The following is a 17,206-nucleotide window of genomic DNA, read 5'->3' as shown; positions in this document are numbered from 1 at the left end:
CAAAACAGTAAAGGGCCTTTTGGAAGGCAACTGAGATCTCAGTCCAGTTCTTTTGTCTTTAGTTATAGTTTTTTCCAGTACGAATGGTTTTGGAATAAGGCACTGATTCAGGCAAAGTTTATACATAGGATTTGGGGTTTCCCCTCCCTGTTTGTTTGTTTGTTTTCTGGTATTCTCTGTTTGTCAGGGACCATCGTTGCCCTGAACTCTGTCCTCATTTTGGCTAGCAAGACTGCAGTTTTCTTTTGGAATTTTAGCCACTGTTTGTCCCTTTCCTTAGACCAAATGCTATTAAGAAAAAAAGATGAAACTCAGATTTACCTAGTGTCATGCTTCAGTTTTTGTCTCTCTTCCAGAACTGGCTTTTTTGTTTACTGTTGCAGTGCCTTAGGTTCATTTTGTCTGTGTGTGCTTTTCAGTGTTTTAGTTGTCAGAGCACCAGTCTAGTAGGAGTTCATTCTGCTGTCCTGGAATTGAAACTCACATTCTTTTACTTGAATCTGTTTTTGCCTTTATAACTCACATGGGTTTCTTGAAGTCAGCATTAGTTGGTTCTTTGATTTTGACCAGTCTAACAATATGGATCATTCCACTGGAATATTTAGACTATTTATGTTTAATATGATTACTGATAGGATTGAGTTTAAGTTCACCATCTTAACAATTGTTTTTTCTATTTGTCCCAACTGTTCTCTGTTATTTTTCCCCTTTAGTTTCCTTCTTTTAAATTATTTCAGTGTTATTTTAGGATTATGTTTTATTACCATTATTGATTTATTAACTCTACTTCATTTCAATATTGAAAGGTTTATGTTTCTTTAACCTATTATAATCTACCTTCACATAACATACTACTTCACATTTAATATAAGAACCTTGGATCGGTACATTCAGTTCATCCCTCCTATCCTTTGTGCTGTCGTCCTGTGTTTTACATGTGTGTGAGTGTTGTGAGAGAGATCTATGTATGTGTAAACCATAGATATCAGTCAAGGTCCAGTTAGAAACTATACCACTAATTGAAGCAGGGAAAATTAAAGAATTGTTAATTAGTAAAATGTTATTAACTACTAAAAGAGGTTAAAAAGGACTCCATGGTACTCAGAATTAGTGAGTACAAAAAAGTAGATCTGTACCTAGAGAATTGGACAGTGAAGGGTCTAAAGACTTAGGAGAGTTCCAAACCCTAGGCTGAGGTTAGACCTCTTCAAAGAAGATATGACTGCCACAAAGCATATAGCATTCACGTGGTGAAGAGCCTTGCCATCTGATTTAGGCCAGAGCAGATCTGTAACGTCATCTCACTGTTGCAGGAGTAGTACTTGTAATCCGGAGCTGGCATATTAAAAGCAGCCTGACGAGGGGAAGGCAGCTGCCTGAGAACAAGGCAGAACCAGTGCAGCAGTGGCTGTGGGTGGGGGAAGACGGTTACGTGAGGCCAGTTGAAGTTGCTTATAGAAGAGTGTTGTTGGGTAAGGAGTGTGGCCTGAGGATAACAGCCAAAGATGCTGCAAAACTGACGTCAGCTTGGGGCGTTCGTGGTTGAGATGTGGCTTAAAGTGGTCCAGGAGGGCTGCTGGGGCTTGGCTCTGAGTGGAATAAAAAATGGAAAGAGGACTGGACCTGGAGAGGTGCCTTCCTGCTATTCTCATCTTGCAGAGTCACTCTAACACCTTCTTTTGGTAACGTTAGGCCTAACATTAGATCAGTTAGCAAAGGAGAAATTTTGACAGGGTCCAGCTCCTATAAATGTCATAACAGGTAGATTTGTAGCTGAGAGATAAAATTGGTATCTGGTGAAATACACTGTTAAATAAATTTTGCATTTGAATTCTTAAAGAAACTTAAAAATGAGAAAATGTCTTTTTATATTAGTTTCTATATTCTATCAGATTTGGTTTGCTTGAAAAAAAGTCTTCTTTTGTCCTTTTTTTTAAAAAAAAATTCAACTTTTTGCTTTGAGATAATGGTGGTATCACACATAAGAAGTAATTCATAAACATCCTTGTGTACTCTTTTAGGTTCTACCAGTGTTCATGTCTTACATAACTATAGTATAAGATCACCACCAGGAAATTGACAGTACTACAATCTACTGATATTATTCCGTTTTCCTAATTTTTTACCCTTTTATAATCACATTCCCCGTGTCCCCAAACTGTGGCAACTGCTACTCTGTTCTCCATCTCTATGACTTGGTCAGTTTAACTTTTTATGTTTTATAAATCATACAGTATGTAACCTTTCAGGGCTAGCTTTTTTTTTCATTCAGCATAATTCCCCTGAGACATATGTAAGTAGTGGCATGTAGCAGTAGTTCCTTTATGTTGCTGAGTTATGTTTCACAGTATGGATGTAATAGAGTTTGTCCATTCACCTACTGAAGGACATATTAGTTTCATTTTTAGCTATTATGCATAAAGCTCCTATGAACATTCATGTACATGCTTTTTGGCATATGAGTAAGTTTTCATTTCTCTGAGATAAATGCTTAAGAGTTTAATTGCTGAAGCATATGAAAATTCTTTGTTTCATTTTTTAAATTGAAATATGATTTACATAAAAATTTAATCATACACTTTTAAAGTGTATGGTTCATTGGTTTTGGTATATACACAAGATTGAGCAACCATTATCACTGTCTAACCCAGAACATTTTCATCACCCTAAATGATCATGAATAATCATTCCCCTCTCCTAATTCCTTGTAACTCCCTAGTGGCCAATAATCTGCTTTCTATTTCTATGGATATTCCTATTCTGGACATTTTATATAGATGCCATCATGCAATATGTGACTATTTATGTCTGGCTGTTTTAGCGTAGCATGTGTCATCTATATCGCAGCATATTTCAGAATCCATTCTTTTTATGGCTGAATAATATTCCATCGCATGGATATACAGCATTTTGTTTATCCATTTTTTACAGTAGACATTTGGCTTATCTCCACATTTTGGCTATGGTGAATAATGCAGTTGTAAACATTTATGTAGAAGTTTGATTATGAACATTTATTTTTAGTTCTCTGGAGTTTCTACCTAGGAGTGGATTGCAGTGGTAACTCTATGTTTAACCTTTGAGGAACTGCCAAACTGTTTTCCAAAGAGGCTGTACTATTTTGTAGTTCTACCAACAATATGTGAGGATTCTCCACGTTGCCATCAACATTTGTTATTTTCTGTACTTTTGATTATAGTCACCCTAGGATGTGTAAATTGATTTCTTATAGTTTTCATTTGTATTTTTTCTAATGACTAATCATGTCTTTTCATGTGCTTATTGGTCATTTATGTAGTTTCTTTGGGGAAATATTTATTCAAACCTGTTGTCCATTTAAAAATTATAATAGTTGTCTTTTTGTTGTTCAGTTCTAAGAGTGTTTTATATATTTGAGATACTAGACCCTTATCATATATATGATTTGCAAATATTTTCTCCCATCTGTGTGATTTATCTTTTACATTTTTTGATAAATTGCTTGTGTTTTGTTATCATGTCTGAAAGACTTTCTAATCCAGTGTCATGAAGATTTACCTCCATTTTCTTACTTAAATTGTATACTTTTAGCTTTTACATTTAGGTCTTGATACATTTTGAGTTAGTTTTTGCGTATGATGTGATGTAGAGATCTAAAGTTCTATTTTTGTGTGGGATATCTAGTTATCTTACCACCATTTATTGAGACGGCTGTTCTTTTCCCAGGGCACGTAGGCACATAGGCATATTTCTTGATTCTCAATTCTGTTCTGTTGATCTATATGTCTTATCTTTTTCCAGTACCACAGAGACTTGATTACTCTAGCTTTGTGATAGGTTTAGAAATTGAGAAATATGGATCCTCCAACATTATTCTTATTTTTCAAAATGATTTTAGCTATTCTAAATCCCTTGCACTTCCATGTGAATATTAAGATCTGCTTCTCAATTTATTAAAAAAAAAAAAAAGCCAACTGTTATTGTTGATAATGATTGCATTGACTCTTTAGATTAGTTTGTGGATTATTGCCATCCTAACAGTATTATGTCTTCTAATCCATGAATGTGGGATATCTTTCTGTTTATTTAGGTCTTCAGTTTCTTTCAACAATTTTATAGTTTGAACATTGAACACTTTAGTGTAAAAATACTGAATTTCTTCTGCTAAATTTATTCTTTTTGATGTTTTTGTACATAGAATTATATTCTTAATTTCCCTTTATAATTGTTTAGTGCCTAGTATATAAAAATTCTTGTCTAGGAAATCCCATGAACAGAGGAGCTTGGCAGGCTTCAGTCCATGGGGATGCAAAGGTCAGACACGACTTAGTAACTAAAACAACAACAGTATAAAAGTACAGTTGATTTTTATATATTGATATTATATCCTTCAACTTTGCCAGACTCATTTATTAGCTCTTTCTTGTTTTTGTTGAATTCCTTTCAGTTTTCTGTAAACAAGAGCAAGTCATCTACCAATTAAGAGTTGTATTTCTTCCTTTCTGATCTATGTACCTTTTAATTCTTTTTCTTGCTTAGTTGCCCTGGCTAGAATATAGAATGTTAAATAGAAGTGAAGAGACTAGACATCTTTGTGTTGATCATAGGGGGAAAGGTTTTAGTCTTTTGCCATTAAGTGTGTTAGCTTTAGATTTTTCATAGGTCCCCATATGTAATTGAGGAAATTCTCTTCTATACTTTATTTTCTGTTTTTAGTATAAAAGGTATTTGATTTTATCAGATAATCTTTCCTTCTTTCACCTATTGAGATGATCATATGTTTTTATTGTTTGTGTGTTGAACCAGCTGTGCGTTACTGGGGATAATTTTCATTTGCTTATGGAGTATAATCCTTTTTATATGTTGCTGGATTTGGCTTGCTAGTATTTTGTTGAAGATTTTTACATCTGTATTCATAAGAGATAATGGTCTGTAGTCTTCTTTTCTGTTATGTCTTTGTCTGGATTTGGTATCACAATTGTATTGGCCTTATAGAATGAGTTCCTCTACTCTCTGTTCTTTTTTTTTTTTCCCTTTCCTTTTTGTTCTTTTTTTTTTTTTTAAGTATCTGGTCAGTTACTTTCGTGGTCAGCTAATGACTAAGCAGAGATTTCTTTAACTACCTGAATCTGCTAAGTCTCCCAGTCCTTGCTGAGGTCTCTGTGTATGTATTGTGGCATACCTTCCCCTCTCAGTTAGGTGGACAGTTGACAGCTTTGCTTTAGACTTCACTTCTTATGTGTGCTATACGTGCTAAATCACTTTAGTCGTGTCTGACTCTTTGCCACCCTATGGACTGTAACCTGCCAGGCTCCTCTGTCCATGAGATTCTCCATGCAAGAATATTGGAGTGCGTAGCCAATCCCTACTCCAGGGGATCTTCCCAACCTAGGGATCAAACCCAGGTCTTCGGCATTGCAGGCAGATTCTTTTTTTTTTTTATTTTATTTTATTTTTAAACTTTACAATATTGTATTAGTTTTGCCAAATATCGAAATGAATCCGCCACAGGTATACATGTGTTCCCCATCCTGAACCCTCCTCCCTCCTCCCTCCCCATACCATCCCTCTGGGTCGTCCCAGTGCACCAGCCCCAAGCATCCAGTATTGTGCATCGAAGACTGGCAACTTGTTTCATACATGATATTATACATGTTTCAATGCCATTCTCCCAAATCTTCCCACCCTCTCCCTCTCCAACAGAGTCCATAAGACTGTTCTATACATCAGTGTTTCTTTTGCTGTCTCGTACACAGGATTATTGTTACCATCTTTCTAAATTCCATATATATGCATTAGTATACTGTATTGGTGCAGATTCTTGACCATCTGAGCCACTGGGGAAGCCCTTCTTCATTTCTTATGAAGAGCTTCAAATTCAGCAGAGTTGAGAGCTTAGGGTTTCTCAGGTCTTTTCCTGAGCATATGTGCAACTCTGGGCATGCATGTGATCTTGTATATTTCTAGAAATATGCCAGTTTTTCAAAGTTCCTCTGTAAATCTCCTTCCCCAATTTTTTTGTTTAAGGTTTTTGGTTGTCTGTTGTTTGCTCCAGCTGTTATCTACTGTCTTAGGCAGCAGTGAAGTTAAAACAGTTGCCTGTAATTTATCTCAGCTGGGGAAAGTGTTTTTGTACTGGGCAAGCTTGTAGTCAGATCAAGTTAAAAACAGACTTGCAAGTGGGGTCTTTCAGGGAACCATGAGACAGTCAAATGACAGTTCTCTGGGAGTGAACTCCAGCTTGGGTCTGTCCCTCCCGGTGCTGGCCAGGCCACTGCAGGTAAAGGGGAAAGCGACTGCAGCATGTTTCCAGGCTCCGCAGTGCTGGAGAGCTGGGCATAGGGCCGGGGCAAGTAAAATGCCCCAGGGTCACAGCCTAGTCTTCTGACTGGGATGTTTGCTGCTTTCCTTAAACAAACCCTCCCTGTGTTACTGCAGCTCTTTGAGTTTAACTTCTAAAGTTTTATTCATGTAGCTTATGAATAATTTTTGGCAGTATTCTTGTTAATTTTATGAAAAGAGAATTTTTGGAGGTCCTTACTCTGCCACTTTTCATCTGAATTTGTAGTTTCATTAAAAACTTCTAAATAATTTTTCAGGTTGGCTATACCATTTTACATTCTCCCCTAGCAGTGTGATTGTTCCAGTTTCTCCACATCGCACCAGTGTTATTTTGATGTCGTTATTTAACATTTTTTTCTTCATTTTGATAGATGTGTGGTTTTATCTAATTGTGATTTTCATTTGTATTTCTCTAATGCCTAATAACATTTGACATCTTTTAAAATACTTGTCATCTTTATCTTTTCTTCAGTGAAATGTCTGTTCTTGGCTATTGTACATTTTCTATTTGGGTACTTTTTTCTAGTTGTAAGAATTTTAAGAATTCTTTATATATTCTGGAAACCAGTCCTTGGTTGTATATGTTGTTTACAAATATTTTCTCCCATTGTATACTTTCTATTTTCATGTTCTTTTGCAGAGCGAAAGTTTTATCTTTTGATGAGGTCCACGTTAACAATTTTTGCTTTTATGTATCATGTTTTTAGTATCAAGTATACTAATCCTAGGCCCTAAAGATTTTCTTCTGCCTTTTTCCTCTAAAAGTTGTATACTTTTTTACTTTACATTTGTCTTCATAATTCTGAAATATATATATAATTTTTACCTTCTGGAATTAGAGTTCTTCAGTTCAGTTCAGTTCAGTCACTCAGTTGTGTCCGACTCTTTGCAATCTCGTGGACTGTAGCATGCCAGGCTTCCTTGTCTATCACCAACTCCTGGAGCTTGCTCAAACTCATGTCCATCAAGTCAGTGATGCCATCCAACCATCTCATCCTCTGTCATCCCCATATCCTCCTGTCTTCAGTCTTTCCCAGCATCAGATCTTTCCCAAGGAGTCAGTCCTTTGCATTGGGTGGCCAAAGTATTGGAGTTTCAGCTTTAGCATCAGTCCTTCCAATGAATATTCAGGACTGATCTCCTTTAGGATGGACTGGTTTTATCTCCTTGCAGTCCAAGGAACTCTCAAGAGTCTTCTCCAACACCACAGTTCTAAAGCATCAATTCTTTGGCACTCAGCTTTCTTTATAGTCCAACTCTTACATCCATACATGATTACTGGAAAAACCATAGCTTTGACTAGACAGACCTTTGTCAGTAATGTCTCTGCTTTTTAAGTTGTATAGTGTTTTACTCTGCTAAAAGTTGTTTAGTTTCTTACTTTACATTCTGCGTCTTAATTCTGATATATATACACACACACACACACACACATATATATAGTTTTCTGGAATTAGAGTTCTTGGTTGCCGGTTACTTCTTTCCTTTCAACATTTTCTTGGTGTCTTTGTCTTCTGGCTTGCATACTTTCTGAAGAGACATTCCTATATTTCTTCCACAGTATGTAAAGTGTCTTTTCTCCTTGGGCTACTTTGAAGAATTTCTATTTCTTATATTGGTTTTCAGGAATTTGTTATGATTTGTTAGGATTTGCTTGACATATGATTATCCTTGACATTCGTTGAGCATCTTGGGTTTTTGTCTTTGTTGTTGTCATTGTTTAGTCACCAGGCTGTGTCCGATGCTTCGTGACCCCATGGACTGAAGCACACCAGACTTCTCTGTCTTCCATTATCTCCCGGAGTTTGCTCAGATTCATGTCCATTGAGTCAGTGATGCCATCTAACCATCTTATCCTCTGCTGCTCCTGTTTCCTTTTGCCTTCAATCTTTCTCAGAATCAGGGTCTTTTCCAATGAGTCAGCTCTTCACATAAGGTGACCAAAATATTGGAGTTTAAACTTCACCATCAGTCCTTCCAATGAATACCCAGGGTTGATTTCCATTAGGATTGACTGGCAGTCCAAGGGACTATCAAGAGTCTTCTATAGCATCAGTTCTTTGGCACTCAGCCTTCTTTATTGTCCAACTCTCATCCATACATGACTACTGGGAAAACCATAGATTTGACCATATGGACCTTTGTCAGCAGACTGATGTCTCTGCTTTTTAATACACTGTCTAAATTTGTCAGAGGTTTCCTTCTGAGGAGCAAGTATCTTTTAATTTCCTGGCTGCAGTTAACCATCCACAGTGATTTTGGAGCCCAAGAAAAGAAAATCTGTCACTGCTGCTTCTTTTTCCCCTTCTGTTTGCCATGAAATGATAGGACTGCATGCCCATCTTAGTTTTCTTAATATTGAGTTTCAAGACAGCTTTTTCACTCTCCCTTTGCATACCTATCAAGAGGCTCTTTAGTTCCTCTTGACTTTCTGCCCCTAGAATAGTATCATCTGCATATCTGAGGTTGTTGCTATTGCTCCTGGCAATCGTGATTCAACGTGTGATTCATACAGCCTGGCGTTTTGCATGATGTACTCTGTGTGTCTGTGCCTGCTCAGTCACTCAGTCATGTCCGATTCTTTGTGACCCCATGGACTGTAGTCCGCCAGGCTCCTCTGTCCATGGAATTTTCCAGGCAAGAAAACTGGAGTGGATTGCCATTTCCTTCTCCAGGAGATCTTCCCAATCTAGGGATCAAACCCACGTCTCTGGCTTTTCCTGCATTAGCCCGAGGAGTCTTTACCACTGTGCCACCTGGGAAGCCCCAGGATATACTCTGCATATAAGTTAAATATGCAGGGTGACAATATACATCTTGTCTTACTCTTTTCCCAAATTTGCACCATCAGTTGTTCCATTCAGAACATGACCCGTCTGTCTTGCGTGGCCCTGCATGGCATGGCTTATAGCTTCATTGAATCACACAAGCCTCTTCACCACAACAAGGCTGTGATCCCTGAAAGGTTGTGTCTTTAGAGCTTGCATCAAATTTGAAATTTTTAAACATTATTTCTTTAGATATTTATTTCTATGCCCTTATCTCTGGTCCCTACTTTTGGGACTCTTACCTGTTGTTAGCTTGATATTGTCCCATAATTACTGACACACTGTTACAGTTCTTTTCAGTCTTTATTTTTTTTAATGTGCTTCAGTTAGGGCAAATTAAATTATGTTTCTCTATTTTCAGAGTTAGTAATATTTTCTGGTTCAATATCTAATCTGCTGTTAATCCCACCTAGTAGGATTTTTATTTTTTATATTTGATCTCTAGAAGTGCTATTTGGGTCTTCTTTATATGTTAACATTTGTCTTACAATGTTAATGTTTTTCTTTGAATACCTGGGTATAATTATTATTTATGTTTTAAAGTTTTTATTTGCTAATTGCTTTATCTGTGTCATACCAGATCTATTTATGTTAACTATTTTTTATCCTGGTTATTGGTCATATTTTCCTGATTCTTAGCACTTTTTCATTAGATGCTGGACCTTATAAATGCTAATTGTTGAGTGTTACACTTTGTTGTCTTCCTTTTTGTGGTGCTTTGTTCTGGCTTTAAAATTATTTGCAATTTAGTTTGATCCTTTCATGGTCTGTCTTTATGCTTTGTTAGGACAGGTCTAGAGTAACCTCTACTGTAGGGATAGTTTAGCCCTATTACCCACAGAATGCCTTTTGAGCATCTCATTTAAATGCACAAAGTGATCAACAAGGATTTGGTACCCTTGCTGCTCAGAACTTGAGTGCTTTCTAGCCCTGTATGAGTTCTGTGGACTGTTCAGTTGTTAGAATTTTACAATTCAGCTAAGAGTCAAAGGTTGCCTTGAAGTTTTGTTTTCTTGTTTTCTTTTTTCAGTAGTGCTTCTCCTCCAGAACTGTAGTCCACAAGGTCCAGCTGCCTCGGGTTCCCTGAACTGCTGTGTATCTTCATAACTCAGTGACACTTGCATTCTTTGTTTGGGATCCACGGTCCACAATTTGCCTCTAGGCAAATTGGCCACAATTTCTTGTGAGCAACAAGTGAGTTGCTCACCTCACTTGTTTTCTCTCTCTTTAGCTGCCTCTTGTCAGTATCTGAAAATAATTGTTTCATATAATACATTCAGTTTTCTTATTGCTTATAGCAACTAGGTAAATCTGGTCCCTATTATTTAATCATGACTGCAAATAAATGACTTGTTCCTTTAATTAAAAAAAATTTTTAATTTGGAACAGTTTTGTATTTACAGAAAAGTTGTAAAGATACTAAATACAGAGTTCTGGTATCCAGTTTCTCCTGTTGTCAACATCTTAATACAATTTTTGTAGAACTTTTGTCAAAATTAAGACACTGACTTTGGCATATTACTATTAAGTAAATATCTATAATTTTATTTAAAAAAAACCAGCCAACCATTTCCCAAAGTGGCTATATTGTCATGCATTCTCACAAAATGAATGCATCATTTTGAGTAGAAGAAACAGCTTGATGAAAACCACTTAGGTTGAGACACCACCATTTTAACTAATTTGAAATTACAAAAATTTAGAGAAGGGACTTAAAATTGCCAAGCCTTTGATTACAGATGACTCATGATAACAGTAATAACTATAACAGTGGGGTTCACTGAATTCTCTTCTAAGGGCTTTACATTTATTGATTCATTTAATCCTTACAATATCCCAATATTCTTGACGCTATTATCCTCCAGTTCCTTAGATTAAGAAAGTGAAAAGGTCACTGATTTTCCCTTGCTCACATGGCTAAAAAGGTACACGCTGTCTGGCTCCAGGACCTACTCTCTGATCCATTCTGCCAAGGATGATTGTTATCGGTTGCACATCAGAAAAACCTAAGATGGCCTTGGGCATCTATATTTTGAAGACCACTGGTGATTCTTATGTGTCGTCAGGATTGAGAACATTCTAAACTGCTGCTTCTTCATTATAATGTAGATAAATTTAATGTGTTAAAATATACTTCTTTATTTTAATGATAATAGTGAATAATTTAGTTCTTGTTTTGACTCAGACATTTTAAAGTCCTTTTATATAGGTAGAATGTTCAAACTCTTGCACAATTGCATTCATCTCATGCACTAGCAAAGAAATGCTCAAAATTCTCCAAGCCAGGCTTCAACAGTATGTGAACCATGAACTTCCAGATGTTCAGGCTGGATTTAGAAAAGGTAGAGGAACCACAGATCAAATTGCCAACATCCGTTGGATCATCGAAAAAGCAAGAGAGTTCCAGAAAAACTTGTATTTCTGCTTTATTGACAATGCCAAAGCCTTTCACTGTGTGGATCACAACAAACTGTGGGAAATTCTTAGAGATGGAAATACCAGACCACCTGACCTGCCTCCTGAGAAATCTGTATGCAGGTCAAGAAACAACAGTTAAAACTGTACATGGAACAACAGACTGGTTCCAAATTGGGAAAGGAGTACGTCAAGGCTGTTATATTGTCACCTTGCTTATTTAACTTATATGTAGAGTCAGTTCAGTTGCTCAATCGTGTCTGACTCTTTGCGACCCCATGAACCACAGCACTCCACGGCTCCCTGTCCATCATCAACTCCTGGAGTCCACCCAAACCCATATCCATTGAGTCGGTGATGCCATCCAACCATCTCACCCTCTGTTGTCCCCTTCTCCTCCTGCCCTCAATCTTTCCCAGCATCAGGGTCTTTTTCAGTGAGTCAGCTCTTTGCATCAGGTGACCAAAGTATTGGAGTTTCAGCTTCAGCATCAGTCCTTGCAATGAACACCCAGGACTGATCTCCTTTAGGATGGACTGGTTGGATCTCCTTGCAGTCCAAGGCACTCTCAAGAGTCTTCTCCAACACCACAGTTCAAAAGCATCAATCCTTCTGCGCTATGCAGAGTACATCATGAGAAACGCTGGGCTGGATGAAGCACAAGCTGGTGTCAAGATTGCCGGGAGAAATATCAATAACCTCAGATACGCAGATGACACCACCCTTATGGCAGAAAGCAAAGAAGGACTGAAGAGCCTCTTGATGAAAGTGAAAGAGAAGAGTGAAAACCTGGCTTAAAACTCAACATTCAGAAAACTAAGACCACAGCATCCGGTCCCATCGCTTCATGGCAAATAGATTGGGAAACAGTGGAAACAGTAAGAGACTGTATTTTGGGGGGCTGCAGAGTCATTGCGGATTATGACTGCAGCCATGAAATTAAAAGAGGCTTACTCCTTGGAAGAAAAGTTATGACCAACCTAGACTGCATATTAAAAAGCAGAGACATTACTTTACTCACAAAGGTCCATTTAATCAAAGCTTTGGTTTTTCCAGTAGTCATGTATAAATGTGAGTTAGACTATAAAGAAAGCTGAGTGCTGAAGAATTGATGCTTTTGAACTGTGGTGTTGGAGAAGACTCTTGAGAGTCCCTTGGACTACAAGGAGATCCAACCAGTCCATCCTAAAGGAGATCAGTCCCGGGTGTTCATCAGAAGGACTGATGTTGAAGCTGAAACTCCAGTACTTTGGCCACCTGATGCAAAGAGCTGACTCATTTGAAAAGACCCTGATGCTAGGAAAGATTGAGGGCAGGAGAAGGGGACACCAGAGGATGAGATGGTTGGATGGCATCACTGACTCAATGGACATGAGTTTGGGTAAGCTCCGGGAGTTGGTGATGGACAGGGTGGCCTGGTGTGCTGCAGTCCATGGGGTTGCAGAGAGTCAGACACGACTGAGTGACTGAACTGCACTGAACAGATATAGGTAGAACTAGAACTGAAGCACATATTTTGCAGATTACAGAAAAATCAGTTATCTCTCTGTTTTGGTGTCTAGGCACTCTGCCTTTTTGTGTAGCACATGCAAATATGTGTTTATAGTGTGTGCGCGTGTGTGTGTATAATTACATGCTGTTTTCTGGCATAAAGAATTTTTAGAGTAATCTGACTAAGTAATTACATATTGCTTCCTAAGAGTAATGTTTAAAGAATACTTACCTTAAAATATAGACACATTTTAAAAAATAAAATAGGGAATCATTTTGTGTGCACAAAGCAAGGAATAAAATGAATCATAGAATGGTTTAATTGGTTAAATTGTGTTAGGCCCAGAAGGTTAATACCCACACAAAATTGATTTAATCCAGCATATAGAAATCTTCTTAAATTTATTAATTTTGTATCTTTCTTATTTTTTGTAATTAGACTTTTTAACATTTGATATTAGGCTATAAAATATAGAGGACTAAATTCTGTTTAAAATATGTGAAGATTGATTATGAAGTATAATAAGATAGTAGTTTTTTTTTAAATTTTATTTTTAAACTTTACATAATTAGTTTTGCCAAATATCAAAATGAATCCGCCACATGTATACATGTGTTCCCCATCCTGAACCCTCCTCCCTCCTCCCTCCCCATACCATCCCTCTGGGTCGTCCCAGTGCACTAGCCCCAAGCATCCAGTATCGTGCATCGAACCTGGACTGGCAACTCGTTTCATACATGATATTTTACGTGTTTCAATGCCATTCTCCCAAATCTTCCCACCCTCTCCCTCTCCCACAGAGTCCATAAGACTGTTCTATACATCAGTGTCTCTTTTGCTTAAAATAGTTTATATCAAAATCTAGTTCTCTGGTCTCAAAATCAGTGATACAGATTTATTTTTAAAATTATTATTGTGTGATTTTCATTGGTCACTATTGTTTTGTTCTTAATAGTTGGCTGCTGACAATTGCATGATGTCTCCACCAGAGAGTGCTAGAGATACTTCAGTGGGGAATGTTATTTACTTAGGCTTGCCTGGACTTGTCAGTGGGTTAGACCTTTTTTATTTTTAGGAAAGAATTTGATTTCTTGTTTACAAAATTCCGCTTGCTGTGAAATAAATTGTATATCTTGACAATTGAGTATTTCTACAGATATTGTAAATGATAAGTGTTTAATCACTTCATTCTTGGTTCTCCTAGCTGTCTTGAAATATCTTTGATTTGATTATTTTGTGACGTTATCCTTTAAAAATTAAAAGTTGTGTTTCCTTATACACAGTAGTTGTTGATTTTTCTTAACATTATTAGGTGTTCTGCTGAAAACCTTCATAACTTAAAATGAACTAAACTAGTAATGTGTTTTATGAGCTTAAGAAATAATTGTTTATTGTGTATGCTTTTTAAAATAGAAACTGAATTAGCAAATAATTTTAATATTTGCAATTCTAGCATACAGTATTATTCTCAAAGTATTATTAATTATTTTGTGCTATGCATTTAGAATAGTGTATGAAAGAAAGTCTGGTCCTTTTATTATATTCAATAAATTTCTAAGTGAGCATTTTACAGGGTGACTATCTAGCAGAAGTACTAAACGATAATAACTTTTTCCCCTTCTTTTTTCTAGGTATCTTCACTCAAATAACATAGTTGTGGTTCCGGAAGGTAAATACACTTTCAGTTTTTACTAATAGTTAGGAGGTGCTAGAGTTAAATCTGTGCTTTATAATAGTAGAACAGATTGTCTCTTTAAACCTATTTTGGTTGGAGTATTAGGGAATTTTAATTATAAAACATCATTATTAGTTTCAAAGCTTTTTTCCCTCTAATTAGTAAGTCTAGTTAACAGTTACAATTAAATTTATTAAGTCTAAAATATTTATAATGGTTAAGTAAATTATTATCAGATAAATTGACATTGGGTAAATAATAAAATAACTTCTAGTTTATTAAATCAAGTTAAGCATTTTGGTTAGATAAAAAAGACTTTATATATCATTTCATGAATTATTTATTCAAGTAGTTTTTTACATTGTTTTAACATTTTTATTTGTAATCTTTTTAAAGTTTATATTATATTAAGGTAGAAGTGTTACTTCATAGAATGTTGTTTGATACTATACTGCAATAAAAATGTTTAAAAAAATTAATTTGATATATGCTTTTACTATTATGTCAGCACCAGAGATAGGGATATTAAGTATTAAAATATTTAAACTTGCATAATATTTAATTGCATTAAAAATTGGTCTTAACACTTGAGTCAAATTAATTTTGCTCTTACCCTTCTTTTCTCTTCAAAGCCATTGGATCCCTTGTGAAACTGCAATGTTTGGATCTTAGTGACAACGCCTTAGAAATCGTTTGCCCAGAAATTGGTCGTCTGAGAGCTTTACGTCATCTTCGGTTGGCTAATAACCAGCTGCAGTTCCTACCTCCAGGTAATCACCGTCTGTAGCACAGAAGCTTCTTGTCTGTTCCAAGGCTATTTTTATTAATATTTCTCACTTTGTGTCTAGGCAGTGGGCTTTGGGTATATCTGTAAGTTTCTGATTGCCCACTTGTTAGAGGAGGATGGTAAGGAATGTGGATGGACTATGAGTAAAAGTCTTTTCCCTGATGCAGACGTAAAAAGACGGCATTTACGTTTTTGAGCTGCAATTACTACAGTTGTGCATTGCAGTCAGTGCCCCTTCAAATCACTGCCCTGGTGAATTATTTGTACCAAAAGCTACTTTAGTGTTGAATTTCACATAAGGGAATTTATACAAACTTTGCATTTTAGTGTCTGAAAGCAGATACATGCAGTGTTTTCTCTCATTCTCTAGAGAGGTAAATGGTGTACATTAACTTTGATTTAATGTGAATCATACTAGAATTTAGTAGCAGAATTTAAGTTTGAGTTCTTGAACTAATTGTCACTTCTGCCTACTGATCATCCTATTAGATTATGATGTACATATAGACAGTACCAAAATCCTGCCTTCTCCTGAGCTACCGTTAAGTCCTTTGACTTTCTTACAAGGGATATTCAGAGACCTTTCTTTGTGAACCCGCACACTTGGAGATTCCTCTGTCTTATATCATTTCCCATATTTTTAAATCAGTGAAATATGATTTAAAAAATAGCTTGTGCTTCAGGTATAACATGAAAGTACTCTGCATTTAAAAATATGCAGAAAAAAAATGCAGACACCACTCACATTGGGAGTATTTGTACCTAGTAACTCTTGGTATTCCTGAGTCTTTTAGTGTATCCAAGTGGAATATATGACTCATCCAAAATTACAAATTACTGCCTGCCTTAGAACTTCAGGGATATATGAAACTGTTAAAAATTACTCATGTTAAATCCATGAATGAATTTATAATTTAAAAAATACTTTCTCCAAGGTTTTTCAAGTACAGAAATTTCTAATCGAAACAGTAGTTGATTAATTTTTAGACTTTATGTGCCAACTTTAATGTATACATTCAATATTGTATACAAAAATGGTATTAGTATAGCAGTTATCTCTGCTTAAAAAATATTTTTTAACTTCATTTAAAGTGTCTTACTTTTTATAACTCTGCTTAGTACAAAAAATTTTAATATGGTGTAGGAGTATGATCTTTGCTTTAAATTTTGTTGTATGTAATCAAACTCAATGGTGCTTCATCATGAAGCTTGATTTCATCAAGTTTATGTATTCACATACTCAGGAAATTAGATTCTCTTTCAGAGATTGTATAGAAAATGTATCGGCAAAGATATACTTTAGATTTTCAGAATATTTTTATATATCAGCTTATATAAGATATAGAGTCAAAATGCATGGATATAATACTGAATATTTTAGATTTGATTGTATTTTTAAATATGAAATTCATAAAAGATATGTTATAGAATCAAAATGCATGGCTATAATACTGTGTTCATAAGCGCCTTTTTCTATACGTTTAAAGAATGTACGAGTAACAACTCTATTAAAACATTGTTCTTTGTGTTCTGTTCTTCTGTTTTTTCCTGTAATGTAGAACATTTTGTGGTAAAATGTAGCCATTTCCTTTCATTATATACTCTCAGAGGTTAAGGGTATACTAATAATGTCATTGACTGCTTCCTAATAACAAGTGGAGGGTATAGATTTCCTGGCTACCTTCATG

The 17,206-nt window shown here is 36.0% G+C and overlaps 1 protein-coding gene across 4 annotated transcripts in view; it reads left to right on the top strand.

Moving 5' to 3' along the window:
• The window catches only part of LRRC28 (leucine rich repeat containing 28), a 193,629-nt gene that overhangs the window by 29,915 nt on the left and 146,508 nt on the right, over positions 1–17,206 (top strand). For all 4 annotated transcript variants that reach the window (XM_061394269.1, XM_061394272.1, XM_061394273.1 and 1 more), the window contains exons 4-5: positions 14,688–14,725; positions 15,364–15,501. In XM_061394269.1, coding sequence (XP_061250253.1) covers positions 14,688–14,725; positions 15,364–15,501 — 176 coding nt within the window. The remainder of the gene's footprint in view (positions 1–14,687; positions 14,726–15,363; positions 15,502–17,206) is intronic.

The sequence above is a fragment of the Bos javanicus genome, chromosome 21 (genome assembly GCF_032452875.1).
Source record: "Bos javanicus breed banteng chromosome 21, ARS-OSU_banteng_1.0, whole genome shotgun sequence".
NCBI lineage: Eukaryota > Metazoa > Chordata > Mammalia > Artiodactyla > Bovidae > Bos > Bos javanicus.
Note: the sequence above shows the minus strand (reverse complement) of the source record. Positions and strands in the feature narration are given on the sequence as shown.